Source organism: Rhincodon typus, unplaced genomic scaffold (assembly GCF_021869965.1).
Source record: "Rhincodon typus isolate 14 unplaced genomic scaffold, sRhiTyp1.1 hic_rhity00002340, whole genome shotgun sequence".
NCBI lineage: Eukaryota > Metazoa > Chordata > Chondrichthyes > Orectolobiformes > Rhincodontidae > Rhincodon > Rhincodon typus.
This window is the reverse complement of record NW_025967978.1, coordinates 1-12,163: the sequence shown is the minus strand read 5'-3', so window position 1 is coordinate 12,163 and position 12,163 is coordinate 1. Positions and strand designations below refer to the sequence as shown.

The following is a 12,163-nucleotide window of genomic DNA, read 5'->3' as shown; positions in this document are numbered from 1 at the left end:
GCTCCTCTAATGCTGCCTGGCCTGCTGTGTTCCTCCAGCTCCATGCTGTTGTCTCCAATTCCCAGTATCTGCAAGTGCTGATCTTTGCTATCTCCAAGTTTCCTACAGCATACTTTTTCCAAATGGTGATGCTTCTTGACATTATTTTCCTCACGCCATTACAAAAAAGTTACTGAAATGTTTACATTTGCCCAGATTAAAATATATAAAGATGGGAGAAAGAGTTGAGTAAACAGTATGGTAAAGCAGGGACAGAAACTGCTGGAGAAACTCAGCAGGTCTGGCAGCATCTATTCTGATGAAGGGTCACTGGACCCAAAACATTGATTTCCAGCGTCTGCAATTCTTCGTTTTATTTTATAATACAGCAGGATACTGTTTAGGGGATAATGGGATAAGTGTAAGACTTTGCTTGCAACTGCACAGTAGATTTAATTGCAAATTTGTGCCATGTAAATCTATTGCTTTGCTCATGGTTATACAATAAATGCATTTCATTTTTGTGCAGGCACGGAGGTGAAGCTATAATATGCTTTGATTTATTCTGTTGTCTTTGTACTTTCAACAGAATTAAGTAATATTGCTAAGAATGCAATATATATATTTACAGGACCTGATGGATTTCCTGAATGCCAATGGCACTGATTGCTCTGTAGTCCTTTTCTACACGCCATGGTGCCGGTTCTCTGCAGACCTTGGTCCACATTTCAATGCACTGCCACGGGCTTTTCCGTCACTACAGTTTCTGGCTTTGGATGCATCGCAGCACAGCAGGTACTGGCAGTAACATACATCTCTTGGAAACTGAAAGAATGTCATCAAAATGGGACAAATTGTCATGCATTTGAAATGCAAGCTTGTTGACAAGCTAGAAACCGATAAGAGTTCACAATAATGCACAGATCCTGAAATTATCCAAGGGACTAAACATTTAGAGAAAACATTCTTCCAGTTGTGTTATTTCAATAATTAAGTGGGAAGAAATGGATGAGTAAAAACTTTTTTAAAACATTTTAATGACTATTCAGTAAACTTGGATGTTCAACTTGATTTCTATTTTTCATGATGGCTTTTGCCAGGGAGTAATACTTTTGAATTAAAAATTCTGGAAAAGCTCTGGTACTAAGGAAGAGTCAAATTTTTAACACTTTCTCCCTCCACATGTGCCACCAGACCTGCAGGCTTTCTCCAGCACTTTTTAAATTTCACATCTCCAACATTTGCATTATTTTGTGTTTTACTAATAATTTTGGGGTGAAGTAGGCAGAGTCCAACATATTTTCCCTCCGTCGAGCTTAAGCAAATGATTAGATTGGTGGGGGGCATGGGCAGGGTGCCCTCTAGGTTGTCTGAAGAGTGAGGCATCAATTAGAGGGATATCATGTTCCCATAGGGTGGAAGGGAATTTGTGTCCAGGGATCAATGTTTTGTACGTTCTAACTGGGCTGGATGCACTATCACAAGGATCTTAAGAACAGATTTCTTGGCTCGTTGGTTGACACATGGCCAAGGAAAAAGTATAAAATTTAAGAAGGGACCAATATGAACATCTGAATGTGGTGAAGAAGCTTGCCTTGATAATCTTTTGAGCAAAGTCCTCGAATATTCCTAGTAAGGATATTCATTGTGGCTGGCTTGGATGAGGTGCCAGAAAATGTGCGATCCAACATGTTCCTCCATGCATGCAGGCTGCAAAGGCTGGAGGAATGTTCAGCAGCCATGTGTCATTGAAATAATCAGATTATCAGTTCATCAAGTTTGTGTAGACACTAAGTCCCCATGTTAAACAAATTCATACCCAAGCATCCACCAGGATCATATTTGCCAAGTCTGATGGAGATAAAGCTGTGAACCTGGGAGTTCTTGGTCAACAATCGACCGACAGGCAACTGATGTGCTGGGACAAATGATCTCCACACAAGTGTCTGTTCTGTCTTTGGGTGGCAGCATCTGTGACAGAGCAGTCCTCTTCAGGATACCTTTTCTTCTGTTCATACCAAATGGGGACGGAGCTAGAAAAGGTGCCCTGAAAATAGTCTGTGTCACTTCTTACTGGCAGGGAAACCACATTGTGTGAGACAACTACCTTTGTAGTCAAAAATAAAGGAAAACTTCAATATTCCAAACTGCACTATTTGGAATGTATACAAGCACTCATATTCCAGAGTTCTTCAAGGACCATCGCTCAGAAGTAAAATACTTTTTCCCTTGGGTGTACTTTCAAGAGACAGTGTTGCTTTAGATCTTTGAGGAGAAATCTCTGACCTAGTCTTTGTTATGAGACCAATTTGATAAAATATCAAGCAACAATAGGAAATGTTTGTTGTATTTGTTTAATTTGATCAAAACACTTGACTTAGTAAATCATGAGGATCTGTTGATTGTGCTCCATTTGGATGTACAAGAAACTTAATTGCAATCCTGAAATTGCTTCATAATATGTCTTTAACTGTCTTGAGTAAGAGATTTTGATTTGGGAATTTTACCTAGTAGTAAGGCACAAAGAAAGGAATAGAAATAAAAGTAACACTTAAAAAAAAAAAAAAAAAGTGCATGTTTCTTAGTATGCATCCTGCAAAGCACCCAGACCATCTTTGGAATTCCATGCACACATAGAATGTAGCAACAATGTGGGGTTCACAACCAATTTTAATACGACTCTAAATACGTGCTCATGCATACTTTTAAAGAAAAGCTTTGATTTTCTTTTAATGGTCCTCACCTCCCCCCCCCCCCCCCCCCAAGCATTACAAACATTTTTAGAGAAACAAAGCTCTGTATGTGCAAATGTACTTAAGTGGAGTTTTCTTGTGGCGTTTTAAGTAGCAATATAGCACCAATCTTTTTATAGCCTTCTTAAGTCCCATTGCAGCTAGAACACTTGGCCATTAACAAGCGTTATCCAAATAAAATGTTGTAAGTAATTTACAAAAATTTAGTTTACTTATCTGAATATGCCTCCATTCTATTTATTTGTCTCCATTATCGACTTTTAAAATTTTTTGTCTCTTCAATACATAGAAGACTTCCATTTAGCCTTTTTTTGGTCACCAATGAAAACTGTATTTCTAAATTGGAGGCATTGAGATTTGACAATTTGCAAATGTGACCTTTTTGAAAGTAGAGTTTCTAGTGTTGTACTTAATTACTATTTGCTCAATACTAACCTGTCATTTGATTAATTATTTGTTCCTATTACTTGAAGTCTTTCCACTAGGTTTGGTACAGTAGCTGTTCCAAATATCCTCCTGTTCCAAGGTGTCAAGCCAATGGCCAGATTTAATCACACAGATAGAACGCTTTCAACATTGAGAGCTTTCATTTTTAATCAAACTGGTTAGTAATTTTCACTGTTTTAAATTGTATTTGAGTATTCACTGTTGTTCGTAAAACTAGAGCAATTTTTGCTCAATGGGTACACTTTAAAAGTTTGAATCTAGTACAGTCTCTTTGAAAAGCTAGCATCCAGTAGCCTTATGTTCTACAAATTAGAAGGAATAAGGCTTACCTGCCTTGCTGATCCAATATGATATTCATGTGTTACCTGGATCTAAGATTGTACTAGTTTTACAGGATTCATGTATGTCCTGATTTTGTTACATGCACATTTTTTAATAGAGCATGCTTGTCTGTCTTTTGTCCCTCTTCTTTTCACTTCTCCTCTTTCTCCCTTTTTCTGTCTCAGTTGTTGAACTAACAAAAACTTCCACAGGCCATGAAACATATTCAAAGAGAGTACTCACTAGAAAATTTCTTTTTTTCTCTGTCTTCCCTATGTGACTCTTTCCTTTCCTTTCCAGTTACTTCACATATTACAATTAGGAATTCAATGGTTTTTACCTCAGCATTCTACAGTACTCCCCCTTAATTCAATACATTGCCTCCTTTCTTAAACCTGTTAATATGCTGATGATATTTTTCTATTTCTGAAATAACATATGCTATTTTCTGCTCTGTTTAAGTCATAAAACTAATAGATATTAGTTTTTGTTCAAATATAATCTGCGTGACGTACTTTTTTCATTGCAATCTGTTTTAAATAATCTGATCTGTTTTCCAGGCATAGAAGCAAATGATGCTGTCGAAGTGATAGAACAAGATTTAAGTGGTCCACTTCCCAGTGTTGCTGTAAGAGGCATTGACTGGCTGCTTGTCTTCTCTGTGGTGTTTGTTTGTAGTTTTCTAATTTATGGTACAGTGCAGTCGGATAGTATCAAGCGGTTGATCACAGGACAAGAGCATGAACATCAAGATTGAATTCCTACAAATGGTGATCATTACCCATCACAATGAGCAGCTTCACAAGAACATGAATGAGAATGGAAGATGCTCAAACATGTCAGCTTTGTAATCATCAAAATTCTTCTTTTCCATAGCATTTGAATTGTGTATATAAATATTCAGAAGTTAAAACTGGTTTATCAGTTATGAATAAATAAGCCTTTCACAAACTTAGTATTTTGATATTAAATTGTATCTTCTTAACCTTCATTTAAAAGATTTGCTCATGCACCAAACATTTCTTAAAATTAAGGTATTCTGACTTGTCAAGTTTAGAAGATTAACTATTTGTGATCCCATGATTAGGCATGTGTTTGTCTTCAGTTACACTGAGGAAGGGAAGAGGAATCCAGCGTAAAGCTTAACACTGATAGGTAACTTGGCATTCAACTTTGCTGAAGAATAAAATTACATCCATTGGATCCTGAGGACCAAGTTCCAAATTTATATCAGCTTAAGTATTGAGTGAGCATACTTGAGTGACATCTTGATGCTCATAATCTGTTTACTGTTTGTCTTCTGCTGGAGAGTAATGGAAATGGGAAGGAACAATCTTGAATATATTTTACAGACATGCTTTGAACACCTTAAAATTTATATTACACCTGAAAAGTTGCCAAAGCTATACGGAGAAAGGGATATGTTGGATTTTAATGCCAAGAAGCAGATATTAAGAGAAGGTATACGACAGCTTGGAGGGGAAAAAAGTTAGGAGTTTTGAACGTTAAAGAGGGCAGAGAGGAATTGTAATCTTGGCTGGCTGTAGGCAACACTGCCATTGGTGAGATGCATGAGAAGTTTTGTAGAGCGTGATTTCAAAATTTACATGATAAAGCTTGGACATATTGTGTACTGTGACATGGATAGAATGATGCAATAGAGAAGAAAAGGTTGGGATAACATGGAGAAGTGATCAAAACATGAGTGGTTTAGACAATGAATAGAGAAACTTCCAATTATTGGATGGATCAAGAACCAAAGCACACTTAAGATGATTGTCAAGTGAGCCAATAATGTCATGAGAAGCCCTCCCTTGCTTTTTGTCATTTATTAAATGACTTGGATGTGAATATAAGAGGTATGATTACTAAGTTTGCAGATGACACTGCAGTAGCTGTTTAGTGGATAGTGAAGAAGATTATCTCAATTCAGTGGGACCTTGATCAGATGGACCAAAGAATGTCAGATGGAGTTAAATGTGAGGTGATGCATTTTGGTAAGACAAACTTATACAATTAATGGGAGGGCCCTGGCGAGTGTTCCTGAAATTCCTTGAAAGTGGAGTCACAGGTAGACAGGGTGATGAAGAAGGCATTTGACACGCTTGCCTTCGGCGGTGGATAGCGTGAATAGCCAAGGCAGGGGAGCCCAAAACTAGAGGACATAGTTGACGTGAGAGGAGAAGAATTCAAAAGGGACCTCAGGGGTAACTTATTCACACAGACGGTGATACATGTGTGGAACAAGTTGGCAGAAGAAGTGGTGGAGGCTGGTACATTTGCAACATTTAAATAGCATCTGGATGGGTATATGAATAGGAAAGGTTTCGAAAAATATAGGCCAAATGATGGCAAATGGGACCAGGTCAGATTGGGCCAAAGGGTCTACTTCTGTGCTGTATAACTCTCTGGCTCTAATTGGTTTAGATTTTGCCTGCACTGAGTGTAGTATGGAAGATACAAGTGGAATTTTCAAGGAAATTGGATAGGCAGCTACAGCGAAAATAATTGTAGGACAACGGGGACGTGAGACCAGTGGAGTTGCTCTTGCAAAGTGCCTGTATGAGCATGATGGGCCAAATGTCCTTTATGCTCAAACAGTTTTGATTCTATGAGTTTATCAATTGGTTAAATATGTACCATAGCACTATCAGAAAAAAGCTGGCATTAATATTAGTTATTGTCACAATGTCCTGAGTCTTTGCTATTAGAAGCTTTTGGTTCAAGTTATTTAAATCAGCTTAGTGATGTAATATTCATAATTGAACAGTCAAGTGAGGAATGATTGCTCATAGATCATAGCAGAGAGAATGGCTAGCAATGAAACTACACTCTTGCATTCAGACAACTGACTTTTTTTCTGGCATACAGCTGTATTCCCACAAGCCCTACCATACTTAATAAGTGATGCTTTTATATTTTCAATTGTGACCCAGTTTTTTGGTGTTCTCTGCCAGAAAGCCCAAGCATTCGGTATATAATTTGATTTAAAATAATGCCTGTAATTGCATCTAGATGAATCTTATTCACTTTCAACAATAGTGGAAGATATCTCTGGTTCCGAATGGAATTTTGAGATCCTGTTATTCATCAAATAGGAGCAGACTAGATGGACGATAGTTTGTGACATTTGTATCCAGGGGTTGAACATTGCAATTGTAAGTTTGAGGAAGATTAAGGTAAAAATAGGCTCCACATTTAATGTTCTGATGAAGGGTCACTGGACTTGGAAGGTAAACTCTATTTTTTTTGCTCAACAGATGCTGCGTTTCTCCAGCATTCTGTTTTTATTACATTTAGTGCAGTATTGTGTAACTTGATTGTGTGTAAGGTAATTTAGGTAAAGTAACTGGTCATAGTCCACAAAGGATCACGGACCTCCCTCTATAACTAACCAACTGTTTCTCTAATATAATTTGTGGGGTAGCACTCTGCAAGCATCGGTATGATGATATGCAAGCTTCTGTGTTGGTCTTTCTGAAATTAAGTAATAGCAAGTGATCCAATATAAATGCAAGGTCATGTGTTACTATTTTGAAGTTACAGAGAGTGGATGAGGGTAGTGTGGTTGATGTGTACATGGGGCTTCCAAAAGGCATTTGGTAAAGCATGACATGAATAGACTTGTTAGCAAAATCCAGACTTCGGGAATAAAAGGGACAGTAGCTGCCTGGTGTTGAAATCAGCTTAGGGTGGGAGAGGAATGGGAACGGTTCATTTTTCAGACTAGAGGGAAGTTACAGTGTTTAAAAGACCAGTGGAAGCCATGCCTTTTATTGCAAAAGCAAGGAAGTTATGCTAAATTTGTAATAGAAATTTTGTCTTGTGGATAATTTGGACACCACACTGTAGGCCTTAGAGAGAATGCGAATGAGATTTATTGGAATTTTGATTAAAATGGAAGATAGTTTTATGGAAAGACTAATGAGCAGAGATGATTGGACAGATGAAAAGCAGCAAAGAATGAAGCAAATGGTGAAAAATTTAGTGAGTTTATTTTTATATTTCCAGTAGCTTTTCTACAGATATTTAAATGGTCAATGAACAGATGTTAAACCTGGAAATTAATAACGGAACATGGGAGATGGCAGATGAATTACATTGAATAGATACTTAGCATCATCCTTCATTGTAAAGGGTAGAAGTAACATCCCAGAAGTTGCTATCAATCAGCAAAAGGAATGGAGGGTGGATCTCTCGACAATTAAGTTCTCAAAAGAAGTGAACTGAGAAAATTACTGGCACTGCAGACTGACAAATTCCTGGATGCTGATGGATTTCACCCCAGGGTCTTTAAGGAAATGATAAGAAAGTTGATGTGTTGGTTTTATTTGTACCAGATTTTAGAGTGTTTAATTTTCCAAAATTATCTCAATTTGGGGAGGGTTTCATTAGACTTATTTTCTTTGTTGAATAAGGGAGGGAACCAGCAGAAAACTTCAACTAGCTAACGACATCTGTCGTAGAGAAGATGCTAAAACCTATTAGAAAGGACTTTAAGCAAGGCAATTAAAGTTCAAGGTAATCTGGCAGAGTTGACACGCTTTTGTGAAAGGGTAACCATGTTTAACCAATTTATTGGAGTTATTTGCAAACGTAATATACTGTGCATGAAGGGGGAATGAGTGGATGCATTATATTTTGATTTTCAGAAAGGATTTGGTAAGGTGCCACATTAAAAGATACCAAAGTTTATGGTGCAGAGGTGGGGTCAGGTGACATTGGCACAGAAAGCAGATTTTTTTCTCGCTAACAGAAAATGGAAAGTACACATAAATGGGTCATTTTCTAGTTGCAAGATGTAACAAGTGGTGTGACAAAGGTTTAGTGCTGGGCCTTCAACTTTTACGATGTATATAAATGAGTAGGATGAAGGGACCAAAAGTGTGGTTGCTAAATTTGCTGATTTTAAAAAAAGATGCAGTATTAAGAGGATGTAGGAAGTTACAACAGGATATTGGTTAGGATTGGTGGATGGACAATGATCAGGTAAATGGAGTATGATGTGACAAAATGTGAAGTTGTTCATTTGGTAGGGAAAATAGCAAAAGTATTATGTAAATGATAAGAGGCTGCAGATTGAGAAACAAAGGGATTTGGCTGCCTGTGAATTGCAAAAGGTTTATATGTAGGTAGAGCAAGTCATTAGGAAAACTAATAGAATGTTATTGTTTATTGTGAAGAGAATTGAATTTAAAAAATAAGTTGTACTTCAGTTGGATAGGGCGCTGGTGAGGCCACATTTAGAGTACTAGATACAGTTTTGGTCTTAAAGATGTATGTGAATGTACTGGAAGGAGTTCTGAGAAGGTTTACTAAACTACTACTACCAATGGATGGTTTGACTTATGAAGAAGAGTTGAAGGCTAGGCTTTATTTGCCAGAATTTAGAAGAGTAAGAGGCGACTTGATTGAAACATACAAGATCCTGAGGGGTCTTTATAGTGCAGATGTACAAAAGATGTCTCCTCTTGTGGGAGAATCTAGAACTAGGGGGTCACTTTTTTAAAAAAAGGTTGCATATCTAAGGCAGAGATGAGAAGCTTTCTCAGAGCCATAGGTCTGTGAAACTTTCTTTAAATGACAGTTGAAGTAAAGTCCTTGACTATTAAAACAGAAGTAGGTAAGATTTTGATAAGCAAGGGGGTGGAAGGTTGTTTGGTGATAGGCCGGAATGTGAAGTAATCCAGTCAGCCATCATGATGTTGAATGATTTGATTTGACTTGATTTATTTTTGACACACATACCACGATTGAGCAAAAGGCATTGTTTTGTGTGCTAACCTGACAAATCATGTGTTACATAAGTACATCAGGATAATAGAACAGAACGTAGGATATAGTGTTGCAGCTACAGAGAAAAATCAACTGTCATATGAGAGGTCTTTTCATAAGTCTGATAACCGCGGGGAAGAAGCTGTTGTTAAATGTGCTTGATAGAAGGCAGTATGACCAGGGTGAGGGGAGTTCTTTGATTGTGTTGGCTGCTTTCCCAAGTGCTCCAAATTCATTTTCATGTGTATATTTACATGTTAGAGTCAGGGGAGATTTATTAGAGCTGTTCAGACCTTATTTTAATAGATTAAATATGAAGCAGTGATCAAAGAATTAACAACTGATAGTGCAGGTTTTGACACAAGGACCAGAGGGGATATAAGGACACTCTGTCTTCCTTTGCAGAGTAGTTTTGACCTGGAATTCACTGCCTTAAAGGGTGATGAAAGCAAATACAATCATAACTATCAAAAGGAAATTTGATAAATACCTGAAAGGAAGATAAAACTAGACTATGGAGAAAGAGCAGGAGCATGGAGTTAATTGATTATAAGTACCACTCCATGAATTAATGATAATGTCCATATAATCCACTTTAGTTCATGATGTGTTATTGCAACTTTGGGTATTTTTTAAATTTTTTCAGCATTTCAACAGTTGTTAGTGTTATCCAACGTAAGAATTTGCACATTACATACAGCGTTTTGACACTATGGTTACAAATTCTGGTGATTTTGTTTGTTGCTGATCTTTATTAATTGAATATTGAATTATTCAATTAACGAGAACTCCAGTGTCATAAATGAATTTCACACATGGCTTAATATGTGTTTTCCTTTGTGGAATAAGACTGTACATTAATAAATAAAATATATTAATACAGGCAGGTTGGGTGATGTGGTGCTGTTGCAGCGTTTTGGCGCTGCTGGACATATCTGCAGTAAATTTTGCAGCTTGGAGTTTTGGTTCCGAGTTGAGAAGCTGAACTTTGCAGATGGTGTGCCACATCAGGGAGGGGCATATTTACTAGGACACTTCGCTTCAGGTGGTGGTCATACCCCTTAGACCAAGTAATTCAGATTTGGATAGTGATCAAGAACAGGAGGGTGTGACTGCAGGTGAGTCAGATATGGGGATGCAGAGGGTAGGATTTGTAGGGACCAAGTCTGTACGAGCTTGTTGCAAGCTGTTTTGATGAGAGTGGGGACTGCAGGGAGGATGAATGAACCGACCATGGCATCGTGGTATTAGGGCTATTCAATTGTGGGGGATGGAGAAATGAGTAATAGTGGTGAGGGACAGTATAATTAGGGTGTCCTTTACAGCCATGAGTTTGAGCCTGAAGGTTGAAATGGCTGCCTAATGCCAGGGTTAAAGAAATCTCCATGCTAGAAAGGGAGGAGGGATCATATTTGTCTTTGTCCATGTTGGTATTAATAACATTGATAAGATCAGAGAAGTTATGCTGAAATCGTTTGAAGAGTTAGGAGCTAAATTATAAAGTAACACATCCGAGGTAATACCTGAGCCACAGGTGAAGTATAGAGTATGATTTACTCCAGTATAGAGTAAATTTGAGTCAAATCTCAGCATTAAAGTTTGATTCGGGTGGAATGGGCTTCAATTCATGATGTTCTGGCACCAGTACTGGGGTAGAGGGGAAATGTTCTGGTGGGACAAGCTTCTTTTGAACCGCACTGGGACCAGTGTCCTGGCAAACTGAATAACTAGACCTGTAGAGAGTTGGGGATTTAATTTATTGGGAGGAGTGAAATATATGCTTAGAAAAGGATATGACAGCATTGCAGGGGAGCTATTTGAATAGCAATTCCCAGAGTGTATGTTCTTCAAATCAAAAACAACAGGAGCAAATGGGATTAAAGGGGAATAAAATGGTAAAAAGACAAAATTAATAGCTCTTCAATGCACATAGTATTCAGAGTAAAATAGCTGAATGAATGGCGTAAGTACAGATTAATGGGTATGCGCTTAGCCATTATGAAGACATAGTTACAAGGAGAATTAAGCATGGAACTACATATTCAGTGGCATGTGACTTTTTAAATAGACAGGAAGCATAGGGTGTCAGGATAGTATTGTTAGTGTGGGACTGAATAAATATAATAGCAGGAAATGATCTTCAATTGGAAACTATAGGATCAATATGGTGGAGGTAAGAAATTAAAAGGGATAGAACATATGGGGATAGTCTACAGGCCTCCTAACAGTAGCGTTATGGTAAGACAGAATAAATAAGATATGGAGGACATTTTTTTAACAAAAGTATATTTGGCTTCAAACCTCATGCAGGTTGGAAAAATTTTAGTTTGACAGTAGTAGCCATGAGTAAGCATTCATAGTGTGTTTGGGACAGTTTTCTATGACAATGCTGAGGATCCAGGTGTTAGGATATTTTGAATCTGGCAATGAGAGAGATTTAATAAATGATCTCACTAAAAGATCTATTAGAAAACAGTGACCAATACATGGTAGAATTGAGCATTCCATTTGAAAGTGAGAAACTTAATTCGGAAGCAACTGTGCTAGACTTAAATGAAGCTAATTACAGAGGAATGAAGACACAGTTGGATGGACTAGACTGTTTTGCAGCAAACATGGCTGAGGAACAAAGGCAGATGTTCTGAAAATAGTTCACATTACAGAAGAGGAAGTGCTGGAGGTTTTAGAAACATAATGGTGGATAAATCTCTGGGACCTGATTATGTGGGAAGTTATGGAAGAAATTGCAGGGCCCCTAGCAGAAATATTTGTATCTATAACAGGGGTGAGGTGTTGGAGGACTGGAGGGTAGCTAATGTTGTGCCTTAATTTAAGAAAGGCTGTAAGGAGAAGCCTGGGAACTATGGACCTGGGAGCTTGACATCAGT

At 37.8% G+C, this 12,163-nt stretch overlaps 1 protein-coding gene across 2 annotated transcripts in view; it reads left to right on the top strand.

Moving 5' to 3' along the window:
- The window catches only part of txndc15 (thioredoxin domain containing 15), a 10,452-nt gene extending 5,997 nt beyond the window's left edge, over window positions 1-4,455 (top strand). For both annotated transcript variants that reach the window (XM_020511752.2, XM_048593114.1), the window contains exons 3-5: window positions 611-774; window positions 3,206-3,336; window positions 4,061-4,455. In XM_020511752.2, coding sequence (XP_020367341.1) covers window positions 611-774; window positions 3,206-3,336; window positions 4,061-4,257 — 492 coding nt within the window. In that variant the 3' untranslated portion in view covers window positions 4,258-4,455. The remainder of the gene's footprint in view (window positions 1-610; window positions 775-3,205; window positions 3,337-4,060) is intronic.
- Window positions 4,456-12,163: the final 7,708 nt, after the last annotated feature.